This window comes from Diuraphis noxia, unplaced genomic scaffold, assembly GCF_037042655.1.
Source record: "Diuraphis noxia isolate RWA-SAM2 unplaced genomic scaffold, SU_Dnox_SAM2 contig0003, whole genome shotgun sequence".
Lineage (NCBI taxonomy): Eukaryota > Metazoa > Arthropoda > Insecta > Hemiptera > Aphididae > Diuraphis > Diuraphis noxia.
This window is the reverse complement of record NW_028301713.1, coordinates 74,239,903-74,261,367: the sequence shown is the minus strand read 5'-3', so window position 1 is coordinate 74,261,367 and position 21,465 is coordinate 74,239,903. Positions and strand designations below refer to the sequence as shown.

Sequence of the window (21,465 nt, the reverse complement as noted above, 5' to 3'; positions counted from 1 at the left end):
CATACTTAGAAAATTATAAGTTTATAACTAATTTGTTCAATATATGAATATAATATGTTGAGACATTTAATATTTTTAAATTTTAAATTCTGCAGAAACATTATAAAGTTGAAAACGTTGATTGCTATTTAAATATCTAAGAAATTGAAAATAATAGTTTTTAACAAAATTGATTGTTATGTAAAATTACATAATGTATTAAACTATATAGTGTATTAATCATCACATTTTCTGAGACATTTTTATTGTCATCGTCAAGAATCATCAGCATTTAATATAGAAAGTTTGAATGTTGAATTGTTGATGATGACAAAATTGAACACTTTTCTGTTATGCTCATAGCAGGCACAGATCCAAGAATATTTTATTGGTTGGCCAATAAATATAACCTCAAAAATTATTACAGATAACACAGTTAAGTTTTAATTAAATAAAGAATATTTTTTATCTAGTTATTTTAATATTAATTAATTTTATTTATGCTGATAATTTATGTAGTTATATGTGTGACTTTCAGTGTATGATTAATATAGATGGAATATTGTCATATTAAATAAATGTGAAAATATAAAATACTATAATAAATATTTTTAACAGTATTTATTTTGGATGAAAATACTTATAAACAAAATAATTATTAATTTTTGTTGAAATTTCGGATGGATCTGTGGCAGGCTCATAGGTTTTATACTTTTAAAGTCTAACGGTTCGAAATAATCACTGTATTTACTATTTAGTTTTATATATTATTATGTTTGTACATTGTTTGGTTATTTGGTATGTCAACCACAACTTACACGTCAACGACCATAGTGTCCTCCAATTAACACACTGTTGACGAGACTAAGAGAAAGTCATAGTATAACAAGATTAACAATATATAGTTAAATAGTAGTTCCTTATGTCCTTACCTACAGGCTACAGTGGCTACAAATTACAATATATATAATACTATAAAATTATAGGTAATGCCTAAAGTAATGGTAATTGTTATTAGATATAGAAACCGAAAAATTAGTTAAATAGTTTTGTGGTCGGCCGGTTGGCGGAACGTTTTCGATAACAATAGGTCACAAACCTTTCGAAATACTCAAATACTTATTTAACAGTCAATACGCAATACCAATGCGTATTATTATATTTTCTGTTTACTTATATTATATTCTTTATCGAATTTTATAATCTTATATTATAATTTTTCTAATTATTTACCGTTGTATTATGTATAGTGGTACTGTTAATCATTAAAGTACCACTTAGTCTGTTGTCGGTGATTACTGATGTCTATCAATTAAAAATGTTATTAGTAATAACTTATTACAATATTAAGTTGATTTATAAAATATTTATTATAGGTAGTGTAATTAAAATTAAAAACTAACGAGCTATAAGTAGGTATTGGTAACCTATAACAGTATAACATGTCGATTATATATTACATTATGGCCGATCGAGGTTTTCTTTAAATACTTATTTCTTTTCTAATTGGTATATTTTAATTTTTTGTTTTCGTAAATTATTTTACATCCTACTGATGGTATTTATTTTAATTCAGATTATTATAAGACTATAAGAGGCTCACAATAACCTAACCTCATTTGTAAACACAAACATAACTCACGTGAACCACATAACCCGTTAACCGATGTCCTTTTGGACACGGTGTCTCTTCACGCACCTCTTACGAGACAAAACAGAAATAATAGATAATGCGATGAAATAATTCATATAATTTTATACTAAATAACTATTAAGTTCAAACAATATATTTGGTAAAGGGGATTTTCTTTAATTTTAATTAGTGTGTATACAATACTATACATATATATATATATATATATATATATATATATACAGGTATGATTTTCAAATTGGTATTTTTTTTTTTATATTAAACATAACTAATAAGCTTAAACCATTTTCAGACTTAAACTACAAACAATACCGTTCACGTCCGGAATATTACGATTCATGGACAAACAACAAACACAACACTCAGGTATCTACTACGAAAATCGAGGACCTCTAAAACTTATAACATCTCGATGGGGTCTTACGGCATACACTAACCTTATTACTCTATTAGATACAACGAACAGTTCAAATATATAAGCTCGATATTAGATCAAACGCGTGCATTATGCATAATTCCCGCGCATAGCGTTGAGCCGTAGAAGGTAGTTGTAGAAACTATTTTCCGGCTAATAAAATAATACAAAGTCTAAAAATTAAAAGAAATCAAAGGTATAATTGCAGTTTAGCTCCCAAGCGATTTTTTCGATTTTTTTTATTGAAACATATGTATTTCAACGAGTTTAGAACGATGGTGCAAAAATTAGTTAGTGCTGACGATTATTTTGGAAGTTATAGCCTTCCAAAGTATGCGGTTGTATGACAAATAGTACGTATCGCAGCGTGCGGCGCGCTTATCATATAACACAACAGCTGTTGACTTATGTTACTCTTAAGGGTCTTAAGTCTCTAACTGGCCATCGAGTATGGCGACCGAAGCCGGTAGGCGGAGGGAGGTCCCTTGAGTTTGGCGACCGGAGTCGTCAGCCGAAGGGAGCCACTATACTTGTGTCACTCAAGGTTAAATTTACTTGTTAGGTCATTCGCCTGCCCAAGGTCAGGTTTGCAATTTCAGCCCCGGGGGGTTTGGGGGCCGAGCTCCCATCTAACGAGAGGTCCGGAGGACCTCGAGTTTGGCGACCGGAGCCGGTAGGCGAAGTGAGCCACTTTACTTGATAATTTTGTTATTTAACTCTTAGCTCTGTTTTTACCTTGAAATTTAAGTAAAATCATTAGAATGCGAGAGTACTTCATGAAACACATCACATAATCTACTTAGTTAATATAATTATAATTCTAAAAAAAAAAAAAAATTAAAACGTCGTAATACGCATGCGGCGCGCGATAAAAAAAACGTAAAATCGCATACTTTGAATTTGAAAGGCTATAACTTTCAAAATAATGGTTTGCACCAACTAATTTTTGCACCATCGTTCTTAACTCGTTGAAATACATATGTTTCAATAAAAAAAATCGAAAAAAATCGCTTGGGAGGAAACCAACACACTTTTAGAACAGATTATATAATCTGTGCTTTTAGAAATAATACAACAAGCAAAAATGGGAATCATACACCCAAGTTTAATGTCACCGCAAGAGCTTTTAGATTACGTCAAAGATATTAAGGTATCATTATACCAGGGGGGGACAGACCTACCCAAAGATTTAGATAATATAACTAACATTTGCGAACTGATTAAACTCTCAGACCAGTCAGACCTTGCTATTTATTATTTTAATGACAACCTAGTATTTATACTTTCTTTACCTCTTATCTATCAAAATGATTTTATTCTATATAATATTAATACCTGCACCAGTATGTATATTAACAATAATTGTGTATATAAAACCTAGTTATAAGTTTTTAGTAATAAGCAAATCTAAAGAACATTATTCTGCATAATATGACGAATTCTTTTATACTCATTGTAAACATTCTAGAGATTTCCTTTTATGTCCTGAAGCCTGAAGGCAGTCCTTTACATCCACGTACCACAAGACCGATATGCGGAGTACTTTCACCATAGGATCCAGCAAAGGTTCCACCAAACTGCGAAATCATGCACGTACAAATTGCGACTTCCATTTTCCATAAAAAACGATTCAAAAACGAATGGATCTACGTAACCAACCACGACGTAATATTCATTACCTGTGATGAAGACAAGGAATCAACCAGCCCGGTGAAGCCCAAAAGCGCAAAAGTTCAATTTTTTTTTGATAAACCAGAATTTGCGCTTTTGTACCTTAGTAGTGGTATAAAAGCGCAAAAATAAATTGTATTACCTGATACAATATTGTACCCGTTACACTATAGGTTTCATTTTAATATTATTATATAGTAGTATTATTTCAGTTTAATTTAGTATTTAGTATTATCGAATTGTATCGTAACAAATTACGATAAAAAATATTTCAAGATTGGATTACTTAAAAACTGTGGGCTTCAAATTTCAAATTTAATATTAATAGGGTACTTATATACTTATTATTTATATTGATCTTAAACAAAACATCTATTATAGTTGTTGCTTTTAAATTAAATACAATTTTTATAATTATTTATAATTTTTATATTTAAATACACATTTTATAATCACGAATAGCATATAGTATACCTATATAATGATTGTATGATTTTAATTATATGTTTTAACTATATGATTTTCATAAAATACACTCTTTTTATAAAACTAATTTGCGTTTATGGGTTATAATAAGAAGTTAATTTTTTTTTTTCGCTTATGGGCTACAGCTAACCAGATACACTAAAAGGAGTAAGAATTTTACAATTAAACATAACTTGCAAAGGGTATGCAACTAGAGACATACTCATACCTGTAAAAACTGATTACAAATCAGAATATCTATACTTCAATCCGAGATCAAAAATAAACGAAGATACATACATGCAATATGACGTAAATAATAATGTAATGGAAGACTACCACGTCAAAACAAACAACCTGGAAAATTTACATAGGGTATCCAACTCGAAAAAACAAATAAACAATCAAAACAAATTCAGTACAAAACTCAACGAACTTGAAGATATTCAATATATATATAATTATACGTCATATGCGACCATAAGTATTATTATGAATTATGATAATAATAATGATCATAATAATACATATTTGTAATACAAAGATAATACGTGGCTACAAAACAACAAACACAGAAGACGTACAAGAGGAAGCAGAATAACTCATTGAAAAACACAGAGACGTTGATATATAATCGAGTTTCCACTCACGCCGAGAAACAGCATGAAAAATAACCCACAATTACGAACATATTATTTAGCTTAAATATGGGAAGTCAGGACTTCCAGCTTCGAGGGGAGGAATATAGTAAACCGACAGAGTCAATTTATTATTTTTTCTGTATATTACGTAATATAATATTATATAATATAGCATACTATCATTATAATATATTATAATTATACGACTACAATGTATAGTGATGTATAAATCATAGGCGTGCACAGGTGGGATGCCGGGTAGCCATGGCATCCCCTGCAGTCTACTCAGATATAGCTTGTTTTATGTTTTTACTTTTATTAATAGTGAAAACTATCAATATTATCATAATTTTTATCACAAACTTAACAGAGAGTTTTGTAGTTATGTATTACATTTTTTTAGAAAAAAAATTCGGATTTATGTTTTTTTTTTAAGAGAATTAAAAATTGAGTTATTTTGAATTATATTGGTATTTCCTGCGAATAAAGTCTGCGCACGTCTATGATATAAATCACACATCTAAACCCAGTGAACGCATAACCAAGGACCAAGTTAGCAATAAATATTTAATACTACAATTAACCCTTTAAATTTTGCGAAAACAACATTATTTATTATCAATTCGGACTCGTAACAATTCCTAGAATTTATAAGAAAACTACGAACAGGAACGACGTTCAACTATACATTTGGCATAACAACAATAACAGCGTCGGTACCTTTTGATCCAATGATCTACCTCCTAGTCTCTTCCGTGTACAATTTTAGCCATATAGATTCTGCGTAAATACAGAACTTTGTCCATAGCAGAATTAGAATTTGTTTAAATGTTTAATCTCCCACACGTGTAGAACTTACCTGGTCGTAGACCGTAGAGTTCGCGCACTCTACATAGCCGCCAGACTAAGTTCTTCCCATTTATTTTTAGTGAATTTATAGTGAATAGATTACTAACTTCTCGGGCAGATACTTTACGTTATTGCAGTCCTCAAATGTATATAATTTCATTATAACTTAATAAACATTTAATAACTTTTAAGTTTTAACGTTGTGCCATTTATAAACTCTGTAACCTTCTCCTTTGAAAAACCTGATCGTCATCCAACGTCGTCATACTCAAATATAGGCGTTAGTGAGGGATCACTACAATATTTTATCCAAATTATATACCTAACACCTGATAATAATGTTATAATATTTCTATTAATATTATTTTAAGTATTATTTTTATTAATTTATATTCATTTAGACAGTGATAATCACAATTTGGAATAGTAGGGAAAAAATGTTGATCTGTTTTTCTGTGCTGGCTTCCTCATCAAATTTTGGGCTCCTGTTTTAAATGTTTTTTCTGGCCTTATGAAATAAGTATTCCTATCAACATTTCAAAAATGACTAATTCATTTCAAAGAGTCCATATAATCCAAGTCCAACAGCTCTTCCCCTGTGGGAACCCTCTTTTTATCCTAGGTACTATACTACTATACGCATATTACAACTTTTTGAAGAAGTAGCTGCAAGAAATCATAATTTTACTGTACTTTTACTTTAAGTAATGACTGTGCGTAGTGTCATTCTCAATCAAATAACTACTGCTTCATTCTGGAACGCTTTCCAAAATTGAATAAATTAAGTTTTGTTTTTTATATCAAAATTTATTTTGTATGTTTAATGAAAAAATTATTTTATTATTTCCAGTATGATATTGAATTGTATCAAAGGATAGAACAACTAATTGGCAAAAAATTGCCACTATATCAAGTCGAGGACGATGAAGTAATGTGTTTACAAGAGCGTGTGGCCGAAGCTCAAAGACTGGCGAAAATGGTTAATATTGTTAACTCAGAAATTTTATACTTATTTTAATAAAAACTATATTTAAAATTTCAGAATATGAAAGATATGGGAAAGGTAAGAGAGATCTTGACGATGATGAAGAAGGCGCAATGGGTGTGAGAAAGAAGAATATTAGTAGACATAAATCTAACAAATCAAAACAGTTTCAAAAAAAGTAAAACTTAACACAAATATATTATTTTTCTGTGATTATTAAAAATGTTTTTACTGTCTAAAATAATGTTTTTGATTATTGACAAAGTAAATGAAATGAAATTCTTTACTATAATATTTTATATTTGACAAAATATTGATCGAAGTAGGATTTAGTTTATTGTTCCTATTAATATTCATATTATTGTGATTATTAAACATTTAAACATTTACGTTTAACATGTGCACATTTTTTTTTGTAGCGCATCTACTCCGGTTAAAACAATAAAATAAAATAAAATTGTTCTAAAACTTCAATTATTTGTATATTTAAAGATTATTTGATATGCAGGGTCATGTAACGTTTATTCATATTATTATATTATATACAATCTTTTCTGTAATCAATTATTTGGCATGTTGTATGGAGAAAAAATAAAACGGAAATATTGTGTGATAAACATGATTTAGGAATTAGGATACTATTAGATATTCAAAAACAATTAAATTAGCAAAGTATTTAAATTTTTCAACTTAAAATTATCTTTAATGTTTAGATGAACATATTGATAATGCGTTAGATTAATAAAAGTAATTTTAATCAACTTTTAAGCTTAGTAGCTAAGAAATATCTAGAAAATAAAATTTGTTGTTAGTTCTACTTAATTTTAGTGTTTGTAATTTTATAGTGGTGGTTTTACGGAGTAGGGGTTATAAGTGGACCGCCCCTTTGGCCGTGTAAAAATATGAAAGCAATAGGGCTAAACGCGCAGTCCATCTATATTATGTCTATTTAAGAGACTAAATACCTAGCGTGCCGTGTGCGTATGAATTAAATGTCTCTAAGACCAACGATTTAGAACTCGTAGACTTGGATTTTGTATTTTTATAGTGCCTATTAACTATTAAGAGTGATTAGGTAGGTAAAAGCTGCATTAGGTGGGTATGACGGTATGAGTGTGTTTAATTTAATTTATCACAAGTGAGAAGTGTGACTAAAGTGTCTGCCATGGCCACGGTGTCTACGAAAAGCGGATCAATATTCAGCAGAACAGCCGAATAATAAATGTTTTATTACTATTTGTATTTATTTACAATTTACGATTAACTATTCTGTTTATCACGATGTCGAGAAAATGTCTTTTCTGTTTTCTACATCGTGCCGTATAGTGAATAATACAAATTACAAACGGACGTCCGAGTCACAGAATAGATAAGTCCGAATGTTCCATTATTTATTATCAATGCCGTTCGGTGGTTATCAATTGTTGATAACTGACCAGTGAAATAAATATAAAAACTGTAAAACGCACACGTTTAATTTAATGCGATGTTGACGACATTGTAATATTTGTATTTGTATTGTACTTTTTACTATTTTATTTTATTCCTGGTATATTATTTTAATATTATAATTTACCTTTACAATATTTCGGGAGGTTTGGCAATAGTATAATATTATGCAATTACATTTTATTCGTGCAATCGTGTTACACCGTTTACCGATGGTATTTTGTGCGTGTATCGCCAAGTCCATAGGTAGTAATAAGTGTTGCGATGACCGTCGATAACTGATAAGTGGACATTAACCAGTTGCAGTAAATCGCGATGGCGATGTGTACGTCGTCTTCCGCGTAATATTAACGTCTCAACCATAACCATGTACTTTACGTTCGGAACGGACATCGATCCGTTCCTAGTGAAAAACTTCAATGTGCAATCCACCATCGGTAAGTATATCATTATCCATCAGTTTTCAGTGTTATAAATTTTAGATTTTGTAATATCGTTTGTTTTAATTTCCTCCATAATAAAATTATAGGTTTGGTGACGTTATGCGTTGGTTTGATAGCATTAGCGGTGGTTTTCGAGTCACTGAAAACTGTACATTTCATGACGAGGGTTCACCGACGATTATTGTGTTGCAGTCAGCCGGATTGCAAGGAATATATTAATAAAGATGCATTCATGATAACATTTAAAATGAAAGTTTTTGAGTAAGTTCAACTAAAAACATGTAATAATATCAAAAATTATTAAATTTTCTAGGTAGGTACATATTGTTTCGAAGGAAAATAACGAATGCCCCACCCTTTGTTTCTAATCACACCTTGCATAAAGATCTGTCAATTAAAACTGTAACAGAAGAAGCTACACAGTTCATGCTTCTACAAAAACTTTCATTCTCGTCTCCAAACACATCAAAACCCACTCAAAACCTGTCCACCCAAACATTACCTGACAACCCCAGGTGTCGCTTAAAAAGGAACTGGTGCCGTTACTTCTTAGGGAACTAATGACTAAAGAAAATATATTTATTTAGTTAGATAATTAATCAACTCCCAGTCAAGTGCCACTAGTGGGTGGCTTCTTAACACACCTACTCATGTTATGTTTTAGCTCTTAGCATATATGCTTATTGTGCACCAATTGTACAGATTATATATATTATTGTGAAAAAAAAAATATCGTTTTGAAAATATTAACACTGTTATTGTACCAACAAATATTTTTTATACACATGTAGAATTTGTAAACAATATTAAATTATATTAATTTAATGTTAAACATATCACTCCTGTAAATTTACTTAAGTTTACATAATCCATTTTCAGAATCATTTTTAATATCTTTTTCCTTGGAAATTATGCAGTAAAAGACTTCAAAATAAATTATGACTTTGATTTGTTATCTAGTTGCATTAGGACATTGGGAGTTTACCTGTTTCAAATGTTTGTTGGGTATATTTTAATGTGCGCAATAATGACATTCAATGGGTACATATTTTTTGCTATTGTTGGAGGATATGGTTTGGGATACTGGTTATTTGGCCTAACCATGATGCATTTGTCTGCAAGGAATTTATTGAAAACCCAAGAGGCTCCGAACAGATGTAAAAACTGTACTAGGATCAACATAAACAGTTAGTGTTCTAAATATCACCATTCATCTATTATAATTAAGTAAGTACATTCTACATTGCTACATAATTTTATTTCATTCTTGTAGAAAAAGATACTACGGAGGATAGTATCAGTACTGATATTAGTGACGATATAGTGCCAAGCACAAGTTCTGTTGTTGAAGTGGAAATACATAATAGATTATAATTTATGGAAATATTATTTTCTAACATTTTAAGAAACATGTATAAACTTTGAATGTATAATTAAGGTGTTTAAAATATTTTTGATGTTACCATTGAACCACATAATTTTTATTCATTTATTGCCAAACCAAAGATATTATTTTTCTATTAAATTAAGTTTTAAACTGTTGATATCATACCATTAGTTATATTGCATTGAAGAAATTGTATATTTAAGTACAACTGATAATTTAAAGAACAATGGAGTATTTTAATGCAAGAATAACATATTTCTTGATTTGAACTTTTAACTTATAACAAATAATATAATCCTGTAATAATTTGGTAGTTGATTTTAAATTATGATCTACTATAATTACATTTATAATTATATAAAATATGTTTGTTGATTTCAAGAATTTCATTTCATAATAATTTATTGTTAAGTAGTTATATTGTGAATTTTTATTTGATCTATTGTTACTGATATTTTTATTGTGTGTATTTATATTTATGTATTTGTTAACTAAGTTTAAGGTTTTTAATAATAACTGAAGATTTTTTAGCAATATATTTTTAATATTAATTGTAAATATACCCGATAGTTAATAACGTTATATTTCTTATCCTTTATAGCGGTGTTTTCCAGACTTTTCCTTTATCAAATCCCTAAAAAGCATAATAAAAATTACCCCATAATAAAAGTAATTTAAGCGTAACCTAACAAATATAAATAATAATAATTTGCAGATCTACTTCAGTATAGATGCTGAGCAGTTTGTAAAATGATATGTATATTTAATGATATAGCTTATACTAGCATTGATTATAAATATTATTGATACTATCAATGATACTAGCTTATAAAATATGAAGGAAATAATAAATACATTTTATATGAATCTAAAAAAATATTAATTTATTGTATCACCAACAAAATAACTAAATAAACAAATTGTGTAACAAGCATATTAGGTAGGATTACTCTGGTTCTTTGTAATCTTTCCATTCTTCAGGGTTCACATCATAATCAACCATTATTTTTTTTAGGTTCCACCAAACATTTAAAAAGCCTATATCAATTACACGTTGATATACTGAAAATATTGAAGGCTTTAAGTATTTACAGTTTGCTTTGTACGCCTGTATGTCGTCATTAAATTCGTCAATCCAGATAGCTGAAAACAAAAGCAAATTCAGTCTTTTCACGACTCCTGCATTATAACATTTTTCTATATATTCTAAATGTTCAACAGTAGATGGGTTGCGCACAACTGGTGATATGTACAACAAAGTATTTGCACAATCTAGGATTTCAGATCTGTAATTACGTTCACTTGGGTTGTTTGATGCACAGTAATACACACAACTAGCAGTTACTACTGCCAACGAGCTTTTTAAAGGATTTGCTCTCGCATACGTTCCAATACCCACTGTTGACTCAAAATAATCCTTCGCTACGCTTTCCCAATACAGCTTCCATCGTTCGACAATCGTACCACGAAAACGTTCCGGGAACGAAAATCGCCTAGGAGTTTGCTTTAGGCTGTTGCTACCTACGACTGTGCTGTATAACTTGTTCGATTGGCGAACGCAGATCATGACTGCGAATTCCGGAAATGAATAGTGAACGCTCTAGAATTCAGGATATTATAATTAAAATATTAATTAAATAGAAGATTTCGGTGTTAAACGTTCGTACAAAGGACTATTCAGTTTGTCGAAACTTGACATACGACAGTAAACACACTGAACTCCAGTCCAGTTACACCACCCTCTGGCCACTACCAGGAACGAAAAACTATATCCTATGATAATGTAAACGGCATACCATGACAAAAAAGATTTATATTACACTCATAGAAAAATAATATATATTACACTGTTTATAAATTACAAATCCATTTTCGTCATGATGGGCAGCACTAGCAAAAGATATAAAATACTCGTCGATGAATAAGAATTAAGAACTTACTAGTTTACTACTATTTACTATTTAGTATCACAGATATGTATAATATTATCTGATATAGATATGTTTATTAAACTCAGTGATAAAACCGCACGGCGACCAATTAAGAGGACGCCACACCCGCATTTATTTTAAACTGAATTATGACTATTTTAAAATTGTAAATTATTTTTATATCTAAAAATACTCAATAACTCGGTTTAAAATTAAAATATAATAAAAAGCCTATGAGATGCCCTCGGTAAAAATCTTGCCTTTAATTTTTATAATAGGTCAATTCACTCTAAATTTTAAATTAACGGAGATAAACGTGATCTGCTGAGCGTAAAATTTGCTATGCTACACGCCTACGCACTTAATACTTATACGACGGAGACAACACATGCGGATGTGACGTCCTCTTAAACTACACTGTTATTGGAAACCACGGATCACGATTTAAGATATACTCAAATCGTGGGTTGCACCATAGACATATAAAACATATGTCTATGATTAAGTATAATAATGTTATAATAATTATAATCTTAGTTTTCAGTAGTTCTAATTCGTTAATTAACTCAATAATTATTATATTCGTGCTCGTTGTGCAACCAAAGTATCTATATTCACTATTCAGTATATTCTATATCCGTGCTGGAAACCACGAATTAAGTCGATATCTCGGCTAATTCTAAAAATTATGGAGCTGATACGAAATGTGCCGCCAGTAGCCACGCCAAAGAAAGCCACCGGTAGCGCTGAAAAATGAAAATTTCAATGGGCAATTATTGCTCAATGCCCAGTGTGAGGAACGTTTTGATGGCTTTTCCCCAACCCTCGGCAAAAAGGTCGTTTCCAGACCATTATACCTTTGCGAGGAGTGATGAATACTCTAATTCTATTCTTTATGAGTCAGAAACATATAAAATATAATGTAATATTATATTACATTATTATGTTTATATTCATAGGCAGCTAGGCGCTTTGGCGTATAATATGTCTATGGTCATCACGGTGGCAAGCCTGTTTTTTAAGCTACGCTATCAGCTACCAAGTTGAATATGATATTATAATGATAACAAATTGATTTTTATTTGATTTTTTACACCTTTTCTATGCTTTTTCTATAACTATATATAGAATCTGTATTTTACATATTATAATTCTAACAATATAATGAACAGTTAAATCCTTTAGTATTAATATTTAATAGTATTATTTTATCTGCTATTCGTTTTAGTCATTGTTTTCTTTAAAATACTTTCGTCTATATTATTTTGTGTACCTTCTAATGCAAACGATCTAAAAGTACTTCAAATAAATCAAAATGAATTATTTACCAAAAACTATATGGTAAGATATTATATCAAAGTCCAGTAAAATAATTTTCAAAAATTATAAATATATATTTTCTGATTAATCTAATTTAATAACCTGACAATGTTTCTCTTTTTTTATACATTATTTTGTGTATATGGTTAACTTTCGCCTTTATTTTTTAGCTCTAGTACATCATTGGTTTCAAGAAACTTAGCCTTATATTGTGTCAGTTCTTCATGTATTGATCGATCAAAATGCCGCAAATTTCATTTTTCATCACCCTCACGCACGCCTGGAGATATTATATGTCCTTCATTAGTTCAGGGAATTGATTATATTCGTGACCCTCGATTAAACAAAGGCCTTGCCTTCACTCTCGAAGAACGACAAGCACTTGGTATACATGGGTTGATGCCACCAAAGTTTAAAACACAAGAAGAACAACTTGAAGTTTGTCGATTCAGTGTCATGAAGTATCAAGAAGATTTGAATAAGTTCCTATACTTGGCTGAATTACAAGTATTCAATTTGTTTTGTTTTTACGTATTTATTTTAATACAAATTTGATTTGCAGGATCGAAATGAAAGGCTTTATTTTAGGCTTTTATCTGAAAATATTCATATGTTACTGCCAATTGTTTATACTCCAACTGTTGGGTTAGCATGCCAAAAGTTTGGTTTGATATTCCGCCGTCCTAGAGGATTATTTATTACCATTAATGACAAAGGACATATTTATGACTTGCTAAAAAATTGGTAATTACTTAGTTATTAATTTTATTAGTAGAAAAACTGTTTTATTAGTTGTGTCTAAATCAATAATTTTTGTAATAAGCTAAAAATTTAAAATTAATAACTCTTAAAATCCAAGTAATGGACTTAGCTGTTTATTTTTTTTTTATATATAAAAAAATATCTTAAATTTCATAAAGTATCTATTATCCACCACAGTTTATTTTTCTATTTGGGTAACATTAACAACATCATCATCGCTTTATTAATTGTGCTTAAAATTTTATTGATAAAATAGGTCAGTGGAAAAAATCTATTTAGTGTCTTAAGCTATTGTGGTACATTTGTTGGCTGTCTACCAAGTTTTTCTAACACTATATGGCAAATAGAAAGAATTTAAAATAATATTTTTAGTAAATATGATGATAGGTATAACTTACCTTGGCAAGTTTTTTTAGAACTTGCTTAAATTTTATAAAATCTATAATAAATTGCTTATTAATATAATATATATAAATAGATACTATATAGACATAAAAAAAGTTTTAATTATTTAAAAGAAAAAAAATAGTATCTTATACAAAAACTATATTTTCAAATAACTTAATTGGACTAAATTTATGCCAAAAACATGCACTTTTTCGTTTAAAAAATCAAAATCAAGAAGATCTGATTAGTAGTTCCAGAGTATACCCTGTAAAAAAATTTTCATTTTACATTCATATAGTTAGACAAGATAATATTGTATTAAATATGAAATACTATTGTAAATTAGAATAATTATGTAAATCAAGCAACTTTTACATGTGAAACATAGGGAGCTGTGCATTCATGGGCTTTATGAATTAATTGAAAAACTCATCCATTTGTTAATTTTTACATCAACTATATAAGCTACTTAATATTTTTTGTTAGACATAGAAATTCATTTTTATATTTACTAATGAGTCTTAATTGCTTATGTACCTATAATAGATTAAAAAGATAAGTTTGTACAATTTAATACTACATACTTCAAATAAACATCTCTAAAAATAATAATTATTTAACTAAAAAAACATTTTATAAATTTTCCACTACAAAATAATTTGTTCAAACAATTACAACTTAAAAACAACAATTTTGCCTATGGATCTTTAATATTTTATAACTGCTCTTTAACAACCTATAAAAAACTTTGTATACAATTTTAAATGTTCATGTTATTTTATCGAAATTCTCTTTTTTCCTTATTTTTTATTTTTTCCAACATAATTGCAAATTATTGGAAATTTTTAAATTTTGTCTCCTTTAATGACTAACCAACTAGATATTCACTTTCCTACTGAAGTATTTTTGATGCCTCAAAAAGTGGTGATTGACAGAAAAAACACATAATTATAAAATAAATACATTATTTTGCTTTGCTCATAATCTAAAATTAATGTATATATTGATAAGATATATTAATTATGTACATTTTATTTATTATTGTGTACTTCAATTTAATCTCCCATATTTAAGTTGCTTTTTAATTGGTGGTTGGATGGATTATTTTTATTAGCCAATTCATGTTAATAGTTCTATTCTATACTCATATTATAAAAGAAATTAAAAAAATAATTAATATTTTGTGTATTTATTATGGGCGTTGTCATTGGTTAAAGACCAAGTTTTTATGCAAAAAATGTCTGAATTATACAAAATTGAATTGTTGGTATTTTAGGAATTATAGAACAATCATTTATTTAGTGTTTGTACTTTAAATTGTTATTAATAATAATTATTATATTTTTGTGTTTAATAAGTCTATAAAACATATAACATTTAATCTATAATTTCATTAATTAATTTCTAAGTTTTTTCCTATAACAGTAACAGGTAGATTTTACTACAATACCTGCTCGTGGAAATGGCACCAACATTTTTAAAATAAAAGTATCTAATAATAAAGTAAATAAAGTGTTAAAATTAATTATTTCATTGTTCACATTTATAACTTGTTCCTGTATGAATAAGGATTTATGACATAATTTTGATTGCATGAGAATTTAGGGTTCAATAATAATCATACAATACATTTTGTAATATATATAAAGTTACATGAAAATAACTAGATTATAAAATTTCCAGCCTATTTATCTTGAGACTTTTAGAGACATTTTTAAAGTACTAGAATAATTAGGTATAGTTAAAATTTTTATTTATCTACATTTAAATTGCTATACTCAATGGTGTATATATAAAAAAAAAGATAATGATATAGCTCAAATAATTTTAGGTAACCTACTCCTCATAATTCTGTTATACCAATCAATCAAATATCTTGTTTTTTTTCTATTAATACTCACTATCCATATTTAAGGTGTTGTCTAAGCAAAACTTATTAGATTCTATGTTATACGCCACTGAATTGAATCTATTTCAATTAAGAGTAACATCAGACAACGATTGATTTTTGTTTGGTCTATGCAGATCACACTCATTGTTCAAATCTTTTTCATTGTCAAATTTTGTTTCCGAAGATTCTCCGCTATCAAAAAGCAACTTAATAATTAATAGTGTTATTTTTAAAAAATGCAAAATTTATGGTTGTTTAATTAATATAGTTATTCTTCCAAGAGTATGCTATTCGACATGACGTGTTAGGCATACCTATTGCCCCACTGTATACAGTCGACTCGGAAATCTGTCTGAAAAAAAAGTAGCTTAAGTATAAATTTGAAACTGCTTATGAAAAATTGGGGCTTATTATTAAGAAGTATAATTATTTAAACTTATTTATTTTTCCAAAAGAAAGTTAGAAAAAAAATCATAATATTCTAATCGCATTCATTTTTTATAATTATTAAATTTTTTTAAATGTATTTTACATTAATATTAGTTCTATTTAATTATCTTTTATAATTAACACTTGCACGGACGTTTTTTTTTTTGGGTATAGGCCAGAACCAAATGTTCGTGCAATAGTAGTTACTGACGGGGAACGTATCCTTGGCCTAGGGGATCTTGGAGCATGTGGTATGGGTATACCAGTTGGTAAATTATCATTATATACTGCTTTAGCAGGAATCAAACCTCATCAATGTTTACCAATAACACTGGACGTGGGAACCAATAATGAAGTTAGAATTACATCAATATCATATTATTATATAATTGCCTAGTTGAATAATTCTTATGTTCATGTTAAATTCAATTTTTCAGCAACTTTTAGAAGATCCTTTGTATATTGGCCTTAGACAAAAGCGTATTTCGGGACCTTTGTACGATGAATTTATTAACGAATTCATGGAAGCTTTAGTTAAACGATATGGGCAAAATGTATTGATACAGTTTGAAGATTTTGGAAACCATAATGCATTCCGATTCTTGGATATGTTTCGTAACAAATATTGCACATTCAATGATGATATTCAAGGTACAGCATCTGTAGCAGTTGGAGGTCTTCTAACTTCACGTCGTTTGACTAAAAGGCGTATTTCAGAATCAACATTTTTATTTTTGGGAGCAGGAGAAGTAAATTTTATTTCTGTGTTGATACTAAAATTAATATTCTTTAACATATATTTATCTATGTAATATTCAGGCAGCTATTGGTATTGCAAACTTAACTGTACGTGCTATGTTAACTGAGGGGTGTTCATTAGAAGAAGCTCGTAGTAAAATATGGATGATGGATATTGATGGTCTTTTGGTAAAAAATCGACCTGAAGGAAATTTACAAGGAGATAAAGCATTTTATGCTAAAGATCACAAAGTTATGAAAAGTCTCTTTGAGGTCGTCAAAGAAATACAACCAAATGTGTTGATTGGTGCTGCTGCAGCAGCAGGAGCTTTCAATAAAGATGTTTTGGAGCATGTTGCTTCTTATTGTGAAAAACCCATTATTTTTGCTCTTAGTAATCCAACAGCAAAAGCTGAGTGTACTGCTGAACAAGCATACACTCACACTCAAGTAAAATACAAGAAATAAAATAATGTTTTATGTAAGTTATATGCAAATCATACAATTTTAGGGCCGTTGTATTTTTGCAAGTGGTTCACCATTCTCGCCTGTTACTATAAATGGACGTACAATTACACCTGGACAAGGAAACAATGCTTATATATTCCCTGGAGTAGCTCTTGGTGTTATCAGTACCGGAATACATCATATTACTGAAGATTTATTTTTAATTGCTTCCCAAGTATATAAATTACCATCTAAATTTTGAATGTATTGTACAAAATTATATAATTTATTTTTATTTAGGAATTGGCTAATTTTGTTACTGAAGAAGATTTGGAAAAAGGCAGCATTTATCCTCCATTAAATTTGATTAAAGATTGTTCTTTACAAATTGCAATCAAAATAGCAGAATATGCTTATGAAAAAGGTAGCAAAAGTTATTTTAATTTAGACTATTATAATAATTAAATATTATTATTTAGGAATCGCGTCCCATTATCCAGAGCCAAAGGATAAAAAGAAGTTTATTGAATCACAGATGTATGATTTTAACTATGACAACCCACTCCCACCAAAATACAGCTGGCCAGAAGAAACTGAACCTATAAAATCCAAATCTATTCATGATCTTACAGGAGATCACCTAAAAAAACACTAAGGTTATTAATCATAAATTTAAAAGTAGTTAAAAACATTTTATCGATTTCTAATATTTCTAATTCAGTATTTCTATTAAATCATTTTAACAGTATTCATCACATCTAGTCAACAATATTATGTTAACTACTAACCTTAAAGCTTTTATCTTGAAAATTTAAAATGTAGTTATATTTACTAAATCATAACTTTTATTATACATAGATTCGAATATAGTATGTGGGCTCTCAAATTTATACTAGTATATCAATACATGTTGTAAGATGGTAATAGATATTATAAGATATTTATTTATAGTGATATATCTACATGACTTAATCATTAGTTCTAATTTGTCAAAGATTAATCTATAAAACTTAAATAATACACTGCATCATGATAAAAAACAATTACTACAAATTACTACTTTTGTATACCTAATAGTATTAAAACGCAATAAATAAAATCATTTGGTATTAATTTATTGTTAATAAAAAAAATTTGTTATTAGCAGTTAAAAAATATTATGTTTTTATATCCATTGTTATGTAACTTATTTTTAAATAATCATTAGATTTGTTTACAATAAAAATTTTTAGCTGTAAAATGATTTCTTAACTATAATATGATATCTGATGTATAGTCATCCCCTTAAGACATATTACTTATATTTGTTATCTTAGTTTCTTCTTGAATCAGCACTTATAAAATTTAAAATTAAACTAAACTAATTGAAAACACTTGGAATTTTTTATTTCAACATTTAAAAATAATATTAGATTTGTTTTTTAAGATTTTACTTTTCAATTCTGAGCGGAGCGAGGAATGTATTGATTTTACCATGATGTGTGTGTTTTTTTTTTGTGTGTCCATCACGTTTTGGGGCAGTAAAGGTGTTTCGACTTTCGACTTCAGTACCTCGTTCAATCAGAAAGTAAATCTAGTTGGTACTTTGGGGATCAAAAGTAATATATTTTTCTAAATAATCGAGATAACCAAACTAATAATTAAGGAAAAAATGGGAAAATTTTAGTTTTTGATGTAACTTTAAAACAAATGACCATAGATACATGAAATTTTCACTGAATGTTTATATAAGTATATCCTATCTATCATGCAATTCTCACAAAATTTCGATTTAAATTGAACTACTTATAGGCATAATATATGCAATTTTAGATCATTATTAGTTTTTTTTAAATAAATATCCATAAAAATGTATTTGTTGGGTAGAAAATCTTGAAATTTAATACAAGGCTCCTAGCATACACATAATAAAATAAATTCATAGTCATATTTTTTTTTTATAAGCATTCAAAGTTTAAGTTTTGACAAAATAAGTAAAAATCACGAAAATTTGCAAATTATTTTAAGCTAGAAATTCATAAAAAATGTTCTTTCAAAATCTAAGATTTAAAAATTTTATACAAGGCTCCTAACAAATTTGGACAATAGCAGTTGAAAAATAAAATAAATATATGGTTACAATTTTTTTTTAATAAGCATTCAAAGTTTGAATTTTGACATCATACGTAAAAATCACAAAAATTCGCAAATTATTTTATGCTTGAAATTCATAAAACATTTTCCTTTTATATATAAGATTTGAAAAATTTAATAATCTGTAATATATCCTAGACAGATAAACCGTCTCCAATCAGAATCGTTTTCTGTATACAATGATATAATATCATTGGATTCAAATTTAATTCCATCCATTAAAGTAACCCACTTGTAACCTACTGTTAAGCAGAGATATATCCACAACTTACCCGCTTTTTGATATTGTAATAATATTCAGTGATTTTAGTTCCGTTCAGATGGTCTTATTGCTACAATAACTTAGAGACTACCTTTAGGTGGACCTATACATTCAGATTGACACTGTTTAATGTTTACTGTTATTAGTCAAAATTGATACACCAAACCCTATTTTTCACAAAAATTTGTGCTACATATCTTTTAATGTACCATAAAATAATACAGAACCGTGGAGGCTAAAAAAATTTTATTTTTTAAAAATGTGTATAATGTATTCTGTACTACCTATTACTATAATCTAGCAAGTAGTCTTATTTATTAGTATTTAGTATAGGTACACATTTCTTAAATCCGTAATGCACACTTTCAATTTCGGATTACACACTTTGTGTAGGGGTTCACTAAAAAATAAGGCCTGTGATACACAAATGATATAATTTCAAAAAGCAATAGATATTTAATATAATTATGCCTCCAAGTTATAATTGTAAATTAGTTGAGACAAACAATAATTAATTTAGGAAAATATTCATTGGTAATTAAGGATTTTATTAATTCCCGTCGTTAAATTGTGATAGTATCAGGTTTTTAACATTGGAAATCTTAGTTTTTTTGAAAGTACCGACCCCTAATTAATATTATGAATCCATTATATAATTTTTTAGAGTACATTCCCTAATTTTACGAGCCGTTTTAATTGCAACTGAGCAGTGGTAAGTAATAACACTAATAACCTTTAGGATGTAATTTAATATAATATACTATAAAGAGTATAGTTAAATAGAATATAATTTAAAAGAAATCTACTTATGAGTCATAGAAAAACAAATTTAGATTAATGTCAGTTTAGACAAAAAAGTGACATATGTATATAAATATAATATGATCCTTTTTTACCATTGTAATAGTAATGTTTATTCCTATCAGAGACCAATTTTCAATGATCATTTGACGTAAAATAAACATAATATAATTGTAGTATAATTATTTAGAAATATGTTCTGTTTTATCTTATAATGCATCATTAAGAGAAATTAGACATTAGAAAAAATAAATAATTTTTTAAAAAAATATGGAGGGCAAGTGTATCCTATTCCATTGTTTACTGATAATAATTGTTTGGAGATAATTTTCCGTAAATATATTAAGATAAACATTAGGACGATTAGGTACCTACTATATCATTAATATCAGGTGTTTAGAATTAATATTTCTCATTTTGTATCTT

At 28.2% G+C, this 21,465-nt stretch overlaps 4 protein-coding genes across 4 annotated transcripts; 3 read left to right on the top strand and 1 right to left on the bottom strand.

Annotated features, from left to right (window-relative positions):
- The first annotated feature begins 3,071 nt into the window (after window positions 1-3,071).
- LOC149057749 (ATP-dependent RNA helicase DDX47-like) lies at window positions 3,072-6,875 on the top strand. Its single transcript, XM_089223640.1, has 3 exons — window positions 3,072-3,758; window positions 6,525-6,653; window positions 6,717-6,875. Exons 1-3 carry the CDS (start codon window positions 3,636-3,638, stop codon window positions 6,780-6,782), a joined length of 318 nt encoding a protein of 105 aa, XP_089079766.1. The 5' UTR covers window positions 3,072-3,635; the 3' UTR covers window positions 6,783-6,875.
- An 827-nt stretch (window positions 6,876-7,702) lies between these two features.
- Window positions 7,703-10,815, top strand: LOC107164564 (uncharacterized). The gene is made up of 4 exons (XM_015512426.2): window positions 7,703-8,545; window positions 8,638-8,812; window positions 9,512-9,738; window positions 9,825-10,815. The coding sequence occupies exons 1-4, from the start codon at window positions 8,476-8,478 to the stop codon at window positions 9,923-9,925; spliced, it is 573 nt and encodes a 190-aa protein (XP_015367912.1). The 5' UTR covers window positions 7,703-8,475; the 3' UTR covers window positions 9,926-10,815.
- Window positions 10,795-11,968, bottom strand: LOC107164566 (mitochondrial import inner membrane translocase subunit Tim29). Its single transcript, XM_015512427.2, has 2 exons — window positions 11,606-11,968; window positions 10,795-11,538 (listed from the first exon to the last, which is right to left on the bottom strand). The coding sequence occupies exon 2, from the start codon at window positions 11,503-11,505 to the stop codon at window positions 10,885-10,887; it is 621 nt and encodes a 206-aa protein (XP_015367913.1). The 5' UTR covers window positions 11,506-11,538; window positions 11,606-11,968; the 3' UTR covers window positions 10,795-10,884.
- A 1,017-nt stretch (window positions 11,969-12,985) lies between these two features.
- On the top strand, window positions 12,986-19,216 carry LOC107164557 (NADP-dependent malic enzyme-like). Its single transcript, XM_015512418.2, has 9 exons — window positions 12,986-13,210; window positions 13,360-13,696; window positions 13,752-13,933; window positions 16,833-17,013; window positions 17,096-17,407; window positions 17,478-17,846; window positions 17,908-18,078; window positions 18,144-18,267; window positions 18,323-19,216. The coding sequence occupies exons 1-9, from the start codon at window positions 13,185-13,187 to the stop codon at window positions 18,496-18,498; spliced, it is 1,878 nt and encodes a 625-aa protein (XP_015367904.1). The 5' UTR covers window positions 12,986-13,184; the 3' UTR covers window positions 18,499-19,216.
- Window positions 19,217-21,465: the final 2,249 nt, after the last annotated feature.